General features: G+C 43.9%; 1 protein-coding gene across 1 annotated transcript; it reads right to left on the reverse strand.

The window, feature by feature from the left end:
* Positions 1-10,983: 10,983 nt before the first annotated feature.
* LOC308525524 (ATP-dependent RNA helicase DDX39A-like) lies at positions 10,984-12,270 on the reverse strand (the record flags this gene model as incomplete). The annotated part of the gene is made up of 1 exon (XM_081100320.1): positions 10,984-12,270. The coding sequence occupies one exon, from the start codon at positions 12,268-12,270 to the stop codon at positions 10,984-10,986; it is 1,287 nt and encodes a 428-aa protein (XP_080956446.1).
* Positions 12,271-21,227: the final 8,957 nt, after the last annotated feature.

Raw genomic sequence — 21,227 nt, forward strand, 5'->3', positions numbered from 1 at the left:
TCTCTCTCCTTAACTCTATCTGTAAGTAATTTTAAAAAAATAAACACACAGGAATCTCTACACTAGGAAATCCTAAGATGCAGTTCATGGAAGCATGACTGGTTCATCGCTATGTCTGATAGTCTCTCATTATGACGAGTGCCACTTCTTGGGAAGCCTTACAGTGGTTGGGATCTATTGTAAAGTTTTCAAATATAGCCTGGAACTGAAGGTATTAAAGGAATAGCAAAGCGGACCTTTATGGGTTTTTTCTCATTGACACATTTTGTTTTTTAGGTTAATGTGTATGAAGATTCTTACATGCATACATTATGTGAAACGTTTTAGTTGGTTTATGATTTCCATAATTAGGGAAATCTCTTTTATGACCTAAAAAACATCTAGTGGCAATATGGTACTAAAATAAAAAATAATGAAATAACTTATTATACTAAATATCACTCTATTAAAGTGCTCTAATTCCAGATATTTGAAATATTGATGTCATTTCAATTAACTAGGAAATCTATTTCTCTACTTAGAGAAGATCCCAGTAATTGGAGAGGTAAATTGAAAATATTTGTAATAAGATAAAGTAGGCATTTTTTGAGCTATGTACTCAAAAAAAATAAAAACATATTTATTCTAAATTCCATACTCACCAGAGTCTACTATGAGTGCATTCCACCTCGGTGAGTTCTGTGGATATCAGGGTCAGTAGGAATTCTCTTCACTCAACTGGCAGCTCCAACTTCAGTCAATCTACTCTGGAGAAGTGATGTGTCCCCTGCATCAGATGGGCCTTTTATATGACTCCCCTTAGGCCACACCCACTTGCTGAGATTGGCTAAAATCTACAAAAGGAAGTGAACACCTTAAATGGATTATATAGATTATAGTTTGATAGCTAATTAGGGTTACAACACATAGAAAACACCTGGGGGCTGACACCTTAACAGAATGTAAATGTGTTTTCTGGTAAGAAACATGAAACTTTTCAATATGCAATACAGTATTAACTGTAGTCACTATTTCATAGATGCTGTAGAAAATTATTTTTAAAAGAGGTGCCATGCTACCTGTATTGTGTTGAAACCCATCACAAGTTAAGAAGTTATTGATGCCATATGAATTATTTTCCACATTATCAAATGTTTGGGAATTTAAGTCCTATTTTTAAAAATCTATGAAAATAATGTTGTGAGGAGTTTAAGAAGTGAAAATCTAAGTAACTCTACTTTTAAAATTTATGGAAAAACAAATGTAAAAGGCATCAAAGACCACATATTCTAGAAAGAGGCGCAGCTGCTGCCCTCTAATTCAATGTACAGGATTGTAAACCAACGGAAGGGTCATTGACCTGCAAGATCCCAAAATTAGTTAATTTTCAGAAAATTATCTCAAACAGTTATCAACTTGTTGCAAGTCACCCACGTAAGCTTATAGCAGAAGAAGTTTCCTTTTTTCAGCAAAAATCAATTAATTCTGTGGGCAGTGTTCCCTCCTGTAGTGTTGTTACCTACGGCTGTCCCGTACAGAAATTTCTCCAACACTCACTTGCACTGATATTTCCTAGATTTCTCATTCTGTCACACAGCATTTTAACATTCTATAACCCAGGCCCTGTAATCTGGTTCTTACTTCAAATAATAAATAGAGCAACTAGTCTGGCTGGTGTGGTTGAATGGTTGAGTCTCTACCAATGAACCAGATGGACTTGGTTTGAATTTTGGTCAGGGCTCAAGACTGAGTTTGAGGCTATATTCCCTTAGGGGGCTTGTAGGAGGTAGCCAATCAATCATTATCTGTCAGCATTGATGTTAGTCTCTCTCCATCTGCCCTTCCTCTCTCTGAAATCAATTTAAAAAAATATTTATCAAAAAACATAAATATAGTACCTAAGTTTCGCTATGTACCATAATAACTTCTCAATTCCCTTAGCCCAAACCCAATCTTCAAAGGTAAGGCAAAAGCCCTAGAATCTGCAGATTATAGTTTAGTGGAAATGATAAATGATTGCACAGAGAAATAAAAAATTCCTAAGGGCTCAAATAAGGAAGAGGGATCTGCTGTGTACAACTAAAGAAGAAAATGAAAAGCAGATGACTGAACTGAGGATCCTTCCCCCTCATCTTTCCCCAGAAAAAGTCCCCAGGAAAACAATGACAAAATAGGTAGACAGAGGCTTGAATCCCTGCTATGGCTAAGAATGAGAGGGGCAATAAGCAGGAAATAGCTACTCCTCTGCCATGTGCAAGCTCGAAAATATTGGACTAAGCCTTCTGATGGTGCTCAGCCATTTAGCATGGGCCCTGGAAATAAGAGGTCATAGGTTCATTCCCTGTCAGCACACATGCCTGGGTTGTGGGCTCCATCCCCAGTGGGCAGTGTGCAAGTGCAATAAAACCAAAGATTGCCTCTCATCATCGATGTTTCTATCTCCTCTTCCCTTCTCTGAAATCAATAAAAATTTCTTAAAAAACAATAGAATTTCTGCTGTTACCACATATATTCAACACTATAATGGATTCCTATTCAATGCAATTAGACACGTGAAAGAAATAACTCTAAGAGGAAAGAAAGCTATAATAATTTAAATTATTAGCTCAGCATGCTTGCATAATTAGAAATTTTCCTGAAATCTATAATTAATGAAGTTAGGAAGAAATGAGATCAGTGAATTTCTTCTAAACAAACAAAAAAAAATGGAAAGGAAATTTACAATTCATGTTATATGCTCAGAAACTGAAATTCCTAAAATGAAATCTAATAAAAGTTATATAATTCTGTGTATATAAACTATAAAACACTATTGAAAAAAAACAACAGAGGAAAGAATTATGAGTCCTGTAAATGGAAATATCTCATATTCATGGGTTGAAAAACATAATATTGTCACTATGTCCAATGTCACCAGACAGACCAATACCATTAATGATTCAATAACTTAAAAAATGTATGTGCATATACATGTGTATGTAATGGGAAGTTGGTTTTTAAATGAGTCTGTGACTAGGACTCTTAAAAGGTGTTTTAGTCAATAAAGGAGAGACAGACCTCACTAAAAAGGAATTAGTATTGTAGGCGTTATCACCTCAATTACTTTCATATCTACATAGCACACATATAACAGCTTCCATATTATGGGGGGGAATATTTGTGTAAAAGAAGAGATAAACTGTCATAGTCGCAGGGTATAAAAGTCTGTCTAAGACAACGGTTCTCAACCTGTGGGCCATGACTGCTTTGGGGGTCAACAGACCCTTTCACAGGGCCGCCTAAGACCATGAGAAAACACATATATAATTACATATTGTTTTGTGATTAATCACTATGCTTTAATTATGTTCAATTTGTAGCAATGAAAATACATCCTGCATATCAGATATTTACATTATGATTCATAACAGTAGCAAAATTACAGTTATGAAGTAGCAATGAAAAAATTTTATGGTTGGAGGTCACCACAACAAGACTAGCTGTATTAAAGGGTCACGGCATTAGGAAGGTTGAGAACCACTGGTCTAAGAAGATATATCTCAGCCCCCCCCCCTCCCCCCGCAAGCAGTGACCTTGAGTTTATGTAAGATAGGGTAACCCAGACAGCTGCAGTGAATTTAGAATCTCAATAAATCACAATTTCATTCTTTACTCGTCAGCTACCTAAAACTTTTGATAGGTTTAAAAGGCTTTTGGGAGGTGATTAGCTTATGAGGCTGGAGACCTCATGAATAGGATTAGTGCCCTTATAGGATTAGTGCCCTTATGAAGGAGATTTCAGAAAGCTCCCTCACCTCTCCTAACTGTTAAAACTGGAAGAGAAAACAGCTGTGTATAAAACAGGAAATCGGACTTTCCCAGAAACTGATTCAGCCAGCATATTGACCTTGACCTTTTCAGCCCCACAACTGTGAGGAACACATTGATATTGTTGATAAACTACCCAGTCTACTGTCTTTTTGTCATAGAAGTACAAATAGGCTAAGACAATGTCCTTGGTAACCATCCATATATCTTCTTTAGTGAAGTGCCTACTCAAGTCCTCTAAATTATACAATGATCATTGGGTTTTTGGTCTTATTTTGAACTGTAAGAGTTCTTTGGATACAAATCCTTTAAGATACATATGTATTTAAAATATTTTTCTTTCTATTTATGGGTTATCTTTTTACTTTCTTAAAACATTTAGAAAGTGAACCAAAGCCCTAGTAAGTGTGGAGATTTGGGGGAGGGAATAGATTTCAGCTTGTCTATCCAGGCATGCCACCTCCACACACACAAACATATGCATGTACACACAGCAGCTCTCCTTTGCCTGAAATGCCATAGTCCTGTCCTGGTTGCTGCAGAATGGAGGAGCCAGGGAGGGCCTGTCAGGGTCTTTACTTGCTATGACCTGATTTGTGGTCCAGAATTTGAGCTTTGTCAACTGCCACTCATCCCATCTATACTAAGCGTTCTGCCACCCCCACTTGAGCATGGCCAGCCCACCTGGAGGTTACTGAAGGGATGTTACGGGGCTGGGACTGTCTGTGCCTGGAGAGTTATGATGGTTGTTGGTGGTATTTGCTTATGGTATGTAAATAATCTTTCAGTTTAAAAAGGCTAATCTGTCATTCTATTATTAGTTAGTTCTGTGGATTACAATTATCTTTTTTTCTTGTTACCTAATGAGGCTGATAATAATTCAAGTTGCTGTTTTTGTTTTGTTCTTTTTAATTCTCATTTGAGGATATTTTTGCATTTTTTTTAGAGAGTCACAAGGATATTTTTTCATTGATTTTTAGAGAGAATGGAAAAGAAAGAAAAAGACGGAGAGAAATATCTATGTGAGAGAACACATCAATTGGTTGCCTGCTGCATGGGCCCAACCAGGGTCCTGGCCTGGGTGGAGCTAGCATCCCAGGTAAGTGCCCTTGACCTGAATCACATCCCAGACTAACCCAGTCCGAAATCCAATGCTCTATCCACTGTGCCAAACCACCTAAGGTGCTTGGTTTCTTTTTTTGAAAAATATTTTATTATATGTTCAAATGCGTCTACTGGTAAATATTGAGTATATCAAGGTGAAGTTAGTCCCTGGATCCCAGAGGAGCCATGGAAGGGAATGGACATCTCTCAAATCTAGCTCAGGGGTAGTGAACCTGTGGTCCAGGGCAGGTCACTGCCAAGCTTAAGAAGATAGGTACTGTCCCTGATCCTGCATCTAGCTACTAGTGGGGTCCAAGAAATCCAGCTCAAGGCCTAGATGGGGAGCAGGGTCCTCTGGTGTCCTTGGACCAAATCAGAGAAATCCCCATTTCCCTGAGCTCTCCTGCAAGGAGTTACCTGTGGGTGGGGCCAGGAACAGAGAACCCAGCTCTTCCAGGGGCAACTCCTCAGACACTAGTTCCTGGGACTTGTGAGACGAAACAGCTCTTATCGCCCAAGCGCTGGCTCTCAAGAGGGGCTGAGGAAAGCCCTTAGGCTCCACTAGCCCTGGAAAGTGTCAGGAGCAGACATGGCTCAGGGACCAGGAGGGACTTTAGGGAGTAAAATGAGGGGCTTTCCAGGAGTTTACAAAAGGCCAGGTGTAGAAGGGACTGGTGGTAGCAAGGAATCCTGGAGCCTCCTCAGGAGACTGCACTCATTATAATGAAAAAGGGGAAAGGCCAAGAGAGAACCTTTTTATTCCCAACTCTACAGTGTTTTCTGTCCTATAGCTCTACAGTAATATATCCAGGCCTTTCGCTACGTAATTTTCATGATGAATCTTCCATATTCTTTTCTTCCAGGTCAACTTAAAGAATGAGTTTGTTTATTTCTCTAAATGTTTACTATTAGATGACTTCTGTTTAGACATGACTCCCAGAAATCCTACTCATATGAAGGCAAAGCAGAGGCAAACCCTGTAAACACTCTGGGTGGTGTGACTGGAGAGGAGTTGGTAGGAGATGGGAGCTTAGAGAATCAATAGGAGACTGTTGCAAAGGCGAAGTAGATGAGGGAGCATTAACTAGCTGGCCTAGCAAAGGGAGATATGGTGGTACAGCCTTGTTGCCTGAAGGGCATCAATAGGATTCAAACACTTCCCTGGAGGTGAGTGGGGTCGGGGCAGAAAGCTCAGAAGTACCAGGGAGCACAGTGAGTGGAGGTGTGGGCTGCAAAGGGGCTCACAGTTCCTTCTCTGTTCCAACCCTGGAGATACCTCAGCCAATGGGAAAGCACTGATAGGAAGAACCCAGTAAAGATGGTGAGAAAGCCTTGGGAGGCTGATGGTGATGATGGCCCGATGTGGACAGGAAAGCGCAGCTCAGAGCAGGAGAGGGGCAGGCACCAGTGCCTGCAGAGGCCTCTGGGCAGAGCTCTGTGACCCCCACACGGCCCTGGGCGCAGGTTAGCCCCCCTCAGCTCCCCCAGCACAGAAAACCTGCAGCTGCCAGGACGCCAGGGCAGGAGTGGGAGAAATGCCCAGGAGGCCGCTGAGCCTGACTGAGGTGAAGAGCAGGAAACAGCAGGTGCCCGGAGGGTTCTCTCCTCCCCAGGCACTCTCCATGGAGCCTGCCAGTTACAAATCAGGAAACCAGTCCTCAGAAACAGGGGAGCTCAGGAAAGCCCTACTCCCAGCAAGCAGGGCCCTGGTGAGAGGTCACAAAGGGGAAAGGCAAGCCCAGGATATGTGTGCCTGTCACTGCCACCATGGTTTTTTTTTTGTAAACTTAATATTTAAAGTGTTAAATATGTCCCTTTTTTCCCCCCATTGAATCCCTCCAGCTCGCGCCAGCCCGCTGCCCAGGGCTTCATCACCCTGTTGTCTGTGTCCATGGGTTATGTGCATACATGCCTTCTAGTTCTTTGGCTCATCATTACCCACCCACAACCTTACCCTGCTTTCCCTCCAAGATTCCAAACACTTTTTCATGCTTCTATGTCTCTGGATCCACTCTATTCATCACTTTATTTTGATAAATTAGATTCCACATATGACTGAGATCATGTGATACTTATCTCTCTTGAATGGCTTATTTTTCTTAGTGTAACATTCTCCACTACCCTCCATGCTGTCTCAAAGGGTAAGAGATCCTCCGTTTTTCACTGCTGCCTAGTATTCCATGCTATAAAGGTGCCACAGCTTTCTTATCCACTCATCTACTGATGGGCACTTGGGCTGTCTCCAGATCTTAGCTATTGTAAATTGTGCTGCTATGAACATAGGGGTGCATACATTCTTTCTGGTTTCTGGTTTCTTGGGATATATTCCTTGAATTAGGATCACTGGGTCCAATGGCAGGTCCATATTTAATTGCAGAGTCCACGAAGACAGGTAAACCAGTGCATTTCCTCACAGCTTCATTATTGATTCTGAAGTGGGTATCAATGCAGTCAGAAAGGAGGAGATGGAACCCTCACCTCTTTGCTGTGCTCTCCTCCAGCATTCTAAGTGCTCTGAGGGCACCACTCACCCTGTGTTCCTCACCAGCCTCTTCCACGGAGCCGTGTCTGAGAGCCTGGTGCTCCTGAGCGCTAGAGCAGTGCACACAGCAGGCTCCTGTCATCTTCACAGAAGATCTGCTTGTCTCCTCGTGCAGCCCACACCCATTTTCCTCAGGGCTCAGGAATTGCCACAGACTGGCTTTTCTGGCAAATGGAAACCACATTTTTCAGGATAATAGTGGTTTTGAAGATTTTCTGCTCTGATGGTTCCCTGCACACAGGACAGCAAGTAGAGCTTTCTCCCAGGGTACCTAGAGACAGGAGCAACAGCAGCTGTGCCCACAGCGCATGGTGCCTGGGTCTATACAGTAATTCAGGCAGATGGCACAGGTGAGCTCTTTAGGGAAGTTTTGTGGGAGGTCTGATTCCATTTTTCTGAGGGGAGAAAATCAGGAGTTTCCTCCTCTGCCCTGGAGACACAAAGGTCTAAGCACAATGTGACTCAATGACTATGTCTAGAGCAGGACAGGCTTTGTAGGCATGGGACACACATGGAAAGCAGACCCAGGAAATCACACAACCTGGAGAAGCCATTCTTAACTATTTAACCAACTCCATCCCCCTCCCGCCCCCTTTTCTTCTGCATAAAGAACAATCCCTCTTCTGCTGATCCTTCCTTTTCCAAATAGCTTGAGTTTCAGGCACTTCACCCAAATCTATAGCTCCAGGTGCTGGGTCCTGAAGGCTCTAATATCCCAGCTAACACTCAATGCCAGTCACTCACTTGGCTCAAGATATTTGACTTTGATTTTCATTATGTCATGTAATTTCAGGCAATTTAACTTTAATTATATCCCAGAACTATTTTAAGCTTTTAATTTTGATGAACTCAAACTAATCTCTCTTTTTTTGCTGTTACATGTGTTTTGTTTTGTCTTTTTAAATTGATTTCAGAGAGAAGAAGGGAGAGATACAAAAAGAGAGACATTGATGAGAGAGGAACATTTATTGGCTGCCTCCTGCACATATCCCAGTGCAGATGGAGCCCACACCCTGGGCAAGTGCCCTCCCCAGGAATCCAACCAGTGAGCTCTGGGGCATGGGTTGATGCCCAACCACTGATCCACACTGGCTGGGATGGACTAGTTTATATTTCCTTAGTAAATAAAATTCTTGTACTTAACTGAGGAAAAGTTGCTGCTAGAAAAAGTGGTTAATAAATAGAAGGAAAAATGGCCTTTGGCTTTATTTTGAACAATTATGGTCCCCAGGAAAGAGTAATTGTGCTTTTGGAGTTCAAGACTATTTTTAAAAATCATAACTGTACTAACTTCATCTACTTTAAGTATATATATGCATTTGTGGCAAGAGGTTTAGAGTCAAGGTTGCAATTCCCATTTCTTACAAAATCTCTGCATTCCCACAGTTGGTTTATTTAGTGAGAAATATATCGAGGATGGGATGCATCCAGGTTTAAGTAGCAAGGTTTGGCAGAGTCCAGATAGGAATTATTCATTTAAAAATATTCTTCCTTTGTCATTTTCCCCCATTGATGTGGGTTTCCATCTTGTTAAAGTGAGTCATAAACGAAGCAGTTAAAGGAGACCAAAGTGATTTTCAGAGCAGGCAGCAGGCTGGATAGAGGTGGGTGTCAGGGAAAGTTTCACTTAAGGACTTGTGCAGGGAGCACCCAGGTGGTTAATTTGACTGTTAATTTTAACAACCTGTTAACAATATCTGTGATGTCAAGGCCACAGCCACAGCCACAGCCACAACCATGGCAGGACATAGCAGCTATTTTTTTCTTTTCTATTATTTCAGAGAGGCATAGAAGGGGAGAGAGAGATAGAAACATTAATGATGAGAGAGAATCATTAATTGGCTGCCTCCTGCATACCTCCCACTGGGGATCAAGTCTGCAACCCAGGCATGTGCCTCCACCCAGAATGGAGCCATTACCTCCTGACTCATAAGTTGAGGCTCAACCACTGAGCTATGCTCCAAGCACCAGAGCAGTGATTTTAGAGCAAGGGGGTACTATTTGTGATCTCAGGGCAAGAGTTTGATTCCTGGTCAGGGCACATACCCAGGTTGCGGGTTCTATCCCTGGTTAGAGTGAATACGGGAGGCAACCTATCAATCTTTCTCTTTTCTCTCTCTTTCTCTCTCTCTCCAGAATAAATAAAGATACTATTGGGTGAGGTTTTTAAAATAAAGAGTAGTGGTCAAGGTATTCTTACATTAATATATGACAACAGCGCACTGGTTGGAGTATCAGCCCAGGATTTGATTCCCAGTAAAGGTCAACCTAGCCAAAGCCTTCAGGCACCTGAGAAATAAATGTGCAGTGTTGTGTGCCACACAGCAATTCTGTGACACTAGCTAACTGCCACAGTTCAGTAAAAATTTTTGAAGAAAAGAGTGAATTTGGCTTCTTGGAAAATGTTAATTCTCCTAGATATTAAGAGAGTTATTTATTGAACCAAATAAGGGAAAGGTGCCTTACCCCCAATATATAAGCTACATATCCATTGGGGCTCATTTTTTAACATTATAAAAGTGATGTTGGTGGAATAGAATACTCCTAAAATGAATGAAAATCTTTTTTTCACTACAGTGCTGCATATCTGTTTGAAAGTATATATTTGTGCAACAAGAGGCAGGCAGAGAATAATTAACACCTGACAGTACTTCATCTGTGGGTTCTACACTGTATCAAAACTAGTCTTGCTTTATTCATTTATTTAACTTGAAGCTCAAAGGAATAATATGCATATTACATGCAGTTCCACTGATTATACAGACATCAAACTTACTTTTTTAATCCACAGATCCTAGTCACATCCTCTTTTAGGTATTTTAAGGAACCCTCGCTAACCATCTATTGTAGTTATCTAAGCATAGTTGGAAGCATAAAAAAAACTGGTTAAAGTTAAATTTCTACAAATGGGAAGTAAATTTGGTAGTAAATTGTGTAAGAAATGGTCTGATTGGTTCTCCAGTTTGAAAATTGAAAGAAAATAATAGGATTAAAATTTTATTTTTTCATATTTTAACCTAATTCTGATTATAACTGCAGCACGCTAATTCTTAGAATGAATCCGAACAGAATCCAATTTTCTTTGGTATTTCTGTTTAACTATATTTTCTGACAAAATTACGAGATGTTAAATGTAGCGTGGTATCCTAAATTGGATCCAGGAACATCAAAGTGCATTATAACAAAACATTGGTGAAATCTGAATAAAATTTGCAGCTTAGTTAATAATAATATGCAGACGTCTTAGTTTTAACAAATGTTCCATGTGAATGGAACATTAGGGAAAACTGGTGAGGGGTAGACAAGAATTCTCTGTATAATAGTTGGAATGTTTCTATAAATCTAGCATTATATACATATTGAATGGCTTGAAAAATGGGGGGAAGAAGCAAAATACAAGCCCATAACTTTATTTATTTTTCCACAATACAAATTTATTGTTGCACAAATGTACAGTGTTTGAACAGAAAAGAAAGCCCCACTGTCGCCTAGAAAGAGGACTTGAAGCAGCACGTGGGAAGCAGGGTGACTCCGGGATGTCAGGTGTGTAGTTACAGGCTCTGCTCCATGTATGTGGAGATGTCCATTTCTTCAGGAAGCTCCGCCACATTGACTTCAAACCTACCCTGAACCTCACTGAGGATTTTGGCATCATTGTCATGAGACACAAAAGTGATAGCCAGGCCTTTGGTGCCAAAGCGGCCAGCTCGGGCCACCCGGTGGAGGTAGGTGTCCGAGTCCTCAGGCATGTCATAATTGAAGACGATGTTGACTCGCTCAATGTCCATCCCTCGGCCAAACAGATCGGTGGCCACCAGGATCCGCTGCTGAAAGTCCTTGAACTGCTGATAGCGTGCGAGGCGCTCCTCCTGCGCCATGGCCCTGTGGATGGCGATGGCCGGGAAGCTCTGTTCCACAAGTAGCTGGGCCAGGGCCATGCAGCGCTGCACCGACCTCACGAAGATCACCACCTGGTTAAACTCTAGCACGTCCAGGAGGTCGACGAGTTTACGGTTCTTGTCGCTGTCCTTGAGCTTGACATAGTACTGCTGCAGCCCATGCAGCGTGAGCTTGGTGTCGTCGTCCACCAGCACCTCCATGGGATCTTGCATGAACTTCCTGCAGACGGGCCGGATCTCCTTGCTCAGCGTGGCACTGAACATCATGCACTGCTTCTCGTGTGGCGTCAGGCGAAAGATCTCCTGTACATCCTGGCGCATGTCCAGCTGCTCCAGCATCCGGTCACACTCATCCAGCACGAAGTGCTTCACGTTTCTCAGGCTGAGGCTCCTGTTCCGCACGAGTGCCAAGATGCGGCCTGGGGTCCCCACCACCACGTGGGGACAGCTCTTCTTCAGCACCTCTTCGTCCTTCTTGATGGAGAGACCCCCGAAGAACACGGACACCTTGACACTGGGCAGGTACTTGGAGAAGCGCTCATACTCCTTCCTGATCTGAAAGGCCAGCTCCCGAGTGTGGCACATGACCAGGACGGCCACCTGTCCATTGACGGGCTCGATCTGCTGGAGGGTGGCCAGCACGAAGACTGCAGTCTTGCCCATTCCAGACTGGGCCTGGCACAGGACATCCATGCCCAGGATGGCTTGGGGAATACACTGGTGCTGAACCTCAGATGGATGCTCAAAGCCACAGTCCCCTATGGCCCTCAGGAGCTCAGGCTTCAGCAGAAAGTCCCGGAAGCCAGAGCTGTGGATGGAAACGTAGGACCCCTTGACATCTTTCTTGGAGGGTACTGGGGTGCTCTCTGTAGGAGCCTGGGGCTCTTCATCTTCCTCATAATCCAGAAGCTCGTTTTCCACATCCTGTTCCGCCATCATACTGGTTCCCCTTTCGCCTCCGCACGCCCCGAGAGTCCACACGAGCTAGAGCGCTTCCTGCCTCCTGCGTTGGATCACAAGCCACTATTTTTAATTATTAGCTGCAGAAAACATAAAATTTCATTTCAGTAAACACAATCAGAACAAACGAAAGGGAAAAAAGTAATTACAAAAACTGCACATGTTGGTCCTTGAAAATGTAGGTAGTATAAGCTGCTAAGCATTCTTTTGACAATCCTAACTCTTCATTCCACAATCATAAGTGAACAGAAAGCTTTGAACAAACACCCCATATTTCAATAATTAAAGTTTTTAAAGTTGCAAATGAATTTCCTCCTGGTTCATTATTCTAACATAGCCGAAATAAAGAGGGTAATGTATCTGAACTGTTCCTCTGTTTTGTTTTTATATCCATAATAGAGAAAACAGTCTCACAAAGATAAATTGATGCAAATGAAAGAAGAGTTTGGGGATTTTTTTTCAATTACAGTTGAAATACAATATTTGGAAGATGAATATCTAAAGTAATTTCAGCAAGCTACGAATATTCGTTTTTAACTTTTATCTAAAATGAAACAAGTAATATATTTTCACTATTCATTTTCAATCTTTCATCAGTTGCCAATTCCAACAATTATCCTTTAATGTTACCTTTAAAATTAAATCAAATTTTGATGAAATCAATGAATTCAAGATTCTATCCATTGCTAGTGTCACAATCAAACTAATTTTCAAATATTACAAGGTGCAAGGTGGTCCTACTGCACATGACTAGAACAGTTCACACCACATGGGACTCACTATGAACTATGAAGGCAAAAATCGTGTCTTACAATGGTACCTGTATGGTTGGTCGGTCAGTCGGTGCAGGCCTTCTTCCAATTGCAGACTTCTGACTTCTTGTATTCTCACTTGGGGAATATGGCAGGCAGCTCTCTCAGGCCTCCTTTATATGGGCACAAATCTCATCATGAGGGCTCCACCCCCAGGACCTAATCCAATCCCAAAGCTCCAGCTCCTAATCCCATTGGCTGGGGCAATAGGATTTCGATTTATGATTTTTTTTTTTTCCAGATGATCAGCATAGTTGGTTCTCTCTTTATTGTCCTGTTACATTTGTATTTATATAAGTTGATTTTAATCCTATCCAGTCTATTCCAAAGGTTAGGGTGTTTCTTATCTCCATTCCAAGGTTGCTCTATTGTTCTATTAAGCTACAAGGAGGTAACTGAAGGAGATTATCCTAAGTAAAGATTATGTAGCTTAAGCATGATTGTTCGCAGTTAAAGTGATTAACTACCCGCCTGGCACTCAGTTAAGGGGTTGGATGGATTTATTCCCTTCCTTAGTCCTGTTAATCCCTAACTGCAGGGGGAAAAAATCCCCACCTGGGGAAGCAACCTTTCTCGGGGAGGTGGTCCTGTTTAAAACACATAGCACTAAAAGGGGGAGCAAACGTGTGCCATATAAGCCACGTCCCTTGAAACATAAGCTGTGCAGATGTTTCTTCCCTGCAGCGACTGTGTCAAGCAGCAAGGGTGGACCGGCTTCCGGCAAATTCTCCCGTTTTTATTTTTTAAATGACAGAGTGTGTAAATCAGCGGCCACCTCTTGGATTGGGTTATTTAAGACTCAGAAGAAGACTTGTTTGTGACTTAGCCAACTGGTCAGTCCGAGGCTTAACCCTATATCGGCTCCTCACATCTCACCCTTCTTTTATTTATTTATTTATTTTTTTAAAAAATATGTTTTATTGATTTCTTACAGAGAGGAAGGGAGAGAGATAGAGAGTGAGAAACATCAATCAGCTGCCTCCTGCACACCCACTACTGGGGATGTGCCCACAAACAAGGTATATGCCCTTGACTGGAATCGACACTGGGACCTTTCAGTCCACAGGCCGATGCTCTATCCACTGAGCCAAACCAGTCAGGGCCCTTCTTTTATTTTTTAAGGTACTATAATGAAAGTTTTTAAGCATCAAGAACAAAAAGCTACCATAATGAAAGCAAAACTTAAGCATCAAGAACAAAACTCTGGCTATTAAAACAATAACAAGACAATACCAATGCAAACCCCAAAACATTTTAAAACGTAGACATAACATTTTTAAAGCTAGTAAGAATAATAAAACAATGGCAATGCAAAAAGCAATAAGTGAGTTTCTGCTAAATGCAAGTTTCTTTTGCTGATTTACTCCGAGTCCTCAGACTTGGCTGAGAGAGTAGCTTCCACTTCTTGCTTTTCTACCATCTGCTGGGCATCAGTTGTTAACTTCTTTAGCTGACACCATGTTGGCACCTCAGTCCCTTGCACAGCCTTCCTTTTCTTCTTTTTTCCGCTTTTCTGTCATCGGGACAAATCTAAGTCTTTGGAACGATGCGACAAGGAGCTTCTCTGGGTCCATTGTGGTGACTCACGTAATACTCTGGTACCCAAATTGTCTGCACTGCTCCTTCTAAGGGTCCCTGTTTGGAAATAAAACAATGGCAACCCAAAACAGTAATAAGTGAGTTTCTGCTACGTCTCGGAAGAAACAGACACGCCACCGGACGGATGTCTCTGCTTCTGGCTGTCCAGCCTCAGGTCACTGATCTGCAGGCCTTCTCCATAAGGCAGGACGGACAAGGCCGCACACAAGGACCGCTTGGTGCAGCTCAGCACGATCCTGCTTCTTTAGGCCCTTGTGTCTGGGGGATCCGGGTATGTGCTCGGTTCTTTGAGCCAAGGGACATCCCACGGTGTCTTCCAGGAACTGGAGGGAGCAGCGCTGGGAGGCAACTAGCCTTCTGGGGCACAGCGCACCCAGGCCGAGGCCAGCAGGCGAGGGTGCGGGTGCGGGGCTGAGCAGACCCTGACCATGCTGTCAGGAGGGCCTAGTGGCAGCAGCTGTGGAGGCGGCGGGACATTCTCGCTGACCCGGCCCAGGCTCAGGCTGCCTGTCCAGGGAGATGTTGTCCAGGAAGAAGAGCGCGGCCTGGTGGCGCCGCCAGTCCCCGTGCCTCCGCTGTGCCATATGTTGGGGTCCAACGCCAGCAGGTCCAGGGGTTCCCATAGGTGTGGATGGAGTCGGCAAAGAAGGAATGACAAGGAGACAGCGTTTAGTTGATCAGCAGCCCAGCCAGGTTCTCTAGTCAGGTTCTCCAGCCAGGTTCTGTCAATTTATGAATTTCTGAATTTCTTCCTGCTCTGTCCCCATTTGTCCATGACCTGCCATTTCCCTCATCACTTTGCTCAACTACGTGAAATACAGCATCTTTTGCAACACTTGCGATTGCATTTTGTTGTAATGCTGCGTTTTCCTCCAGGGCATTGGGAAGGAAGGTGCTAGAACCTAGAGTTAAGAAGGGAGGGATATTTGAGAGGAGACTGATTTTAGACCTGGTCAGTTTTTTATAAAATGACTTGTACAACCTCAAAACCGTAGGAACACAGGTAATTAATTAATGCTTGGAAGACAGGGAACCCTGTGTCTCCACTTTCCCTACACTTCAAATTCACAAAGAACTGAGGAAATAAAACAGCTGATGAGAATTGACAGCCAAGGAAAACAAGGTCAAAAGGCTCAGGAGAGATGTAAACAAGGGGTACAAGCTAGATTCAGAGGTTGTCTTCAGTCCATGGAGAATCAGGGCATGAGACTCTCAGAAGCACATAACAGTAACCAAACCCCTGTCTCTGCAAGGCGATGGCTCCGTAGAAGGCAGGAATTCACACAGGCAAATGGAAAGTCAACACAGGCCCACACCCAGGTATAATGCGGTCCCCCAAACAGGCTTGTGTTCGCTGTGTTTTCTGTTTGTTTGTTTTTGTTTTCAGATTATCCCAAAAGGTAAAAGCTCACTAGGTGCTAATTCCCAAGTTGAGAAAGATTGCTTTAAGAGGTCGCAGAGGATGCCCTAACTGGTTTGGTTCAGTGGAGAGAGCGTGGGCCTGCGGACTGAAGGGTCCCAGGTTCGGTTCCTGTCGGGCACCCCGCTGGTTCTTCGTCGGACCCTCCGTCGATCCATGCGGTTCTCTACAGAGGTCTTGCGGGCATCACCCGGCTTCCTAGGCAGCCTGGTACCGGAAGTGGTGGAGACACTGCCCTGTCACCTCCTCCAGGGAGACACTTACCCAGAGCTGCAGAACTCAGCCCAGATAGCCAACCTGGTGCCGGAGGACGAGGCAGCCTTCCTGGCCTCCCTGCAGCGGGGTCGGTCGGCGGATCATCGATCGGACCCTGAGGCGCCTGGGACCTTCTGATGTGCTCCCTGCCTGGCCTGGTCCTTGTCAATGTCTGGCGGCCTGGGGCTCCCACTGGACCTGGTAGAGCTGATGCTGGAGGAGAAAGGGGTGCAGCTGGACTCTGCTGGGCTGGCGCAGCGACCCAGGAGGAGGCCCAGCACCGAGACCAGCAGGCTGAGCCAGCTGAGGAGCAGGGACTGCGGCTCAACACCCATGCGCTGGGGGAGCTGCAGCGCCGAGGGCTGCCCCCAACCGATGACAGCCCCAAGTACCACTACTGCCTTCGACCCCGTGGGGTTATGAGTTTGGCACCTGCGAGGCCCAGGAGCTCCAGCTGTAGACAGAGGACTGAACAGCCGAGGCCTCTGTGGGGGAAGGCGAGCGCTGTGGCATCCTCTTAGACAGAACCAACCTCTACGCTGAACAGGGGGTCAGGCTTCAGACCGAGCTTACCTGGTACGGGTGGGGCAACAGGATGTGCTGTTCCCGGTTGCCCGGGCCCAGGTGTGTGGAGGCTTCATCCTGCGTGAGGCTGTGGCCCCTGAGTGCCTGAAGGTGGGGGATGCCGTGCAGCTGCACGTGGATAGGTCCTGGCGTCTAGGCTACATGGAGAAGCACACGACCATACACCGGCTAAACTGGGCGCTGCGGCAGGCCCTGGGCCCTGGGCCCTGGCACAGAACAGCGAGGCTCCCATCTCAACCCCAAGCGGCTGCGCTTTGACGTGGCCACCCAGGCCCTGCTCACCCCAGAGCAGCTCCGGGCAGTGGAGAGCACGGTGCAGGAGGCTGTGCAGCAGGACGAGGCCGTGTCCATGGAGGAGGTAGCCCTGGCACACACTGCCCATGTCCCTGGCCTGCGCTGCCTGGATGAGGTGAACCCAGACCCAGTGCGGGTGGTGTCAGTGGGGGTGCCCGTGGCCCAGGCACTGGACCCAGCTTCTCAGGCTGCACTGCAGACCTCTGTGGAGCTGTGCTGTGGGACGCACTTGCTGACACAGGGGCTGTAGGAGACCTGGTCATTGTTGGGGAGCGCCAGCTCAAAAAGGGCACCACCGCCTGCTGGCCATCACTGGGGAGCGGGCCCGAGAAGTGGGCCAGAGCCTGGCCCAGGAGGTGGAAGCAGCCACAGAGCGACCGAGTCGGGGCAGCCGGGACGTGGTGGAGGCCCAGCAGCTGTCCAAGGACATGGGACGCCTCATCGATGCTGTGGACACCTCTGTGATGCCCCAGTGGGATCCGGAGTTTGTGCACTGAGCCCACTAAGCGGCGCCTCTTAGCCGGGGCCTGAACAATCCACTCGGCATTAGGAAGGTTGAGAACCACTGGTCGAGCATCATCCTGTGGACTGAAGGGTCCCAGGCTCAATTCCTCTCAAGGGCATATGCCCTGTTTGCTGGCTTAATCCCCAGTAGGGGGCGTGCAGGAAGCAGCCAATCAATGATTCTCTCTCATCATTGATGTTTCTATTTCTCTATCCCTCTTCCTTCCTCTCTGAAATCAATAAAGAACTATATTTTAAATGTAAATAGTCTTGCTTTAATCTCTTTTGAACATTTTTTTGCCAATCCTTAATTCTTTTTTTAAAAATAATTCTTTATTGTTGAAAATATTACATATGTCCTCTTTTGCCCCCCATTAACCCCCTCCAGCCCACCCGCTGCCCCAGGCCCTTACCACCCCATATATGCATGGCCTCATCTGTGTCCATGGGCCATGCATATATGCATACAAGGTCCTGGTTGATTACGCCCACTCACCCTCCCCGTCCTTCCCTCTGAGATTCCACACACTGTTCCATGCTTTCATGTCTCTGGATCCACTCCATTCATCAGTTTATTTTGTTACTTAGATTCCACATATGAGTGATATCATGTGATACTTGCCTTTCTCTGACTGACTTATTTCACTTCACATGATCCTCTCCAGGTCCCTCCATACTGTCTCAAAGGGTAAGAGGTTCTTCTTTTTTTACTGCTGCATAACATTCCATGGTATAAATTTAAATATATATACAGTGGGGCCTTGACTTACAAGTTTAATTCGTTCTGTGATGGAGCTCATAACTCAAATTACTCGTTTTTCAAATCAGAAAGTGAACGAGTGAGACACGTGATGCTGGGCTGATGTTGTGGCGTTCACTGTGACGTTCGCTGCGCCAACTACCGGTGGGGTATCTGAAGCTGGCTCATAACACGAATTTTAGCTCGCAACTCAAAGCAAAAAATCGGCTGAGAGACAACTTGTATCTTGAAAAACTCGTTAGTCGGGACACTCGTAAGTCAAGGCCCCACTGTGTGTGTGTGTATATATATATATGCCTAACCAATGGAAACAGACAACAGCGGGGTGAGGGCATGAGTGGCAGGAGAGGGGGTTAATATGGAGATATGGACACAGATGTAATCAATAAAAATTAATCAATAAAAATTTTTTAAAAAGGATGGAGGAATAAAAAGGCAATTGTCCAATAATATGAAATCTCAATTTTACATGAACATTTTCCAAGATCCAAAAATATGCTTTCCCTTTGGACTCAACCTCAAAATGAAGCAGCATGGATTGCAGGTCTGGCTCTATGTGTTTCATCAAAAATTGAATTCTCTCAGCACCATCCCTATCCAGGCTGTCAACATCCTCCAAAACCATTTATGTCCAACTCTGGTCTACTCCTTCAGTTTCCCATAAAATGAAAAGATTTGTTTTCTTCATAAAAATCTTCCTTTAACAGCCTTGGCCAAGTAGCTTAGATGGTTAGAGCATCATCCTGATATGACCAAGGTTTCAGGTTCAATCTCTGGTCAGGGCACATACAAGAGGCAACCTATGAATGCATCAACAAGTGGAACAACAAATCTCTCTCTCTCTCTCTCTCTCTCTCTCTCTCTCTCTCTCTCTCTCTCTCCCTCTGTCTCTCTAAATATCAACAAACAACAATTTAAAAACGTTTGCTTTAAAACTTTCAACATGACAACATAGCAAAACTAGCTGAAGATATAGGAGCATATGTATATGTGTGTATATGTATATGTGTGTATATATATATATATTTATTTATTTTTAATGAAATAAATACATATATCCAATTTTAATTTAGGAGAAATGGAAACTCCATCTATCACAACTTCTAAGGTAAAGGAAAAAATGTTCCCACAATTAAAAACCAAATGCTTTAAGCTTTTAACAGCGAAAGTTCTCTCTTTCTATCAATTTCACATTTAACAAGAAAAAAAAGGAATGGAATAATACGTACCCTACCTGCCACTAATCTGAAAGTGCTTTCTCACTTGGAGCCATCCTAAAAGGGAATAGGCTGATAGCAATAACATTTTTTTTTATTATTTTTTTTTATTGCTTAAAGTATTACAAAGGGTATTACATATGTGTCCATTTTATCCCCCCGCCCTAGACAGTCCCCTAGCCTCCCCTATCCCCCAGTGTCTTATGTCCATTGGTTATGCTTATATGCATGCATACAAGTCCTTTGGTTGATCTCTTACCCCCCTACCTCCTGTCCCCCAACCCTCCCCGGCCTTCCCGCTGCAGTTTGACAATCTGTTTGAGGCAGCTCTGCCTCTGTATCTATTACTGTTCAAAAGTTTATAATGGTCTCTATTATCCATGAATGAGTGAGATCATGTGGTATTTTTCCTTCATTGACTGGCTTATTTCACTTAGCATAATGCTCTCCAGTTCCATCCATGCTGTTGCAAATGGTAAGAGTTCCTTCCTTTTTAGAGCAGCATAGTATTCCATCGTGTAGATGTACCACTGTTTTCTAATCCATTCATCTACTGATGGGCACTTAGGCTGTTTCCAGATCTTAGCTATGGTGAATTGTGCTGCTATGAACATAGGGGTGCATATATCCTTTCTGATTGGTGTTTCTGGTTTCTTGGGATATATTCCTAGAAGTGGGATCACAGGGTCAAATGGGAGTTCCATTTTCAGTTTTTTGAGGAAACTCCATACTGTCTTCCATAGTGGCTGCACCAGTCTGCATTCCCACCAGCAGTGCACAAGTGTTCCTTTTTCTCCACATCCTCTCCAGCACTTGTCGTTTGTTGATTTGTTGATGATAGCCAGTCTGACAGGTGTGAGATGGTACCTCATTGTTGTTTTGATTTGCATCTCTAGGATGATTAGTGACTTTGAGCATGTTTTCATATGTCTCTTGGCTTTCTGAATGTCCTCTTTTGAAAGGTGTCTATCTAGGTCCTTTGCCCATTTTTTGATTGGATTGTTTATCTTCCTTTTGTTATGTTGTATGAGTTCCCTATAAATTTTGGAGATTAGGCCCTTATCAGATATGACATTGGCAAATATGTTTTCCCACACAGTGGGTTTTCTCGTTGTTTTGTTGATGGTTTCTTTTGCTGTGCAGAAGCTTTTTATTTTGATGTAGTCCCATTTGTTCATATTCTCTTTAATTTCAAGTGCCCTAGGAGCTGTATCAGTGAAGAAATTGCTTCGGCATATGTCTGAGATTTTGTTGCCTTTGGATTCTTCTAGAATTTTTATGGTTTCCTGTCGTACATTTAAGTCCTTTATCCATTTTGAGTTTATTTTTGTGTATGGTGTAAGTTGGTGGTCTAGTTTCATTTTCTTGCATATATCTGTCCAATTTTCCCAACACCATTTATTGAAGAGACTATCTTGACTCCATTGTATGTTCTTGCGTCCTTTTTCAAATATTAATTGAGCATATTGGTTCGGCCCGATTTCTGGGCT

This window comes from Myotis nattereri (genome assembly GCF_964212035.1).
Source record: "Myotis nattereri genome assembly, chromosome: 9".
Classification (NCBI taxonomy): Eukaryota; Metazoa; Chordata; class Mammalia; order Chiroptera; family Vespertilionidae; genus Myotis; species Myotis nattereri.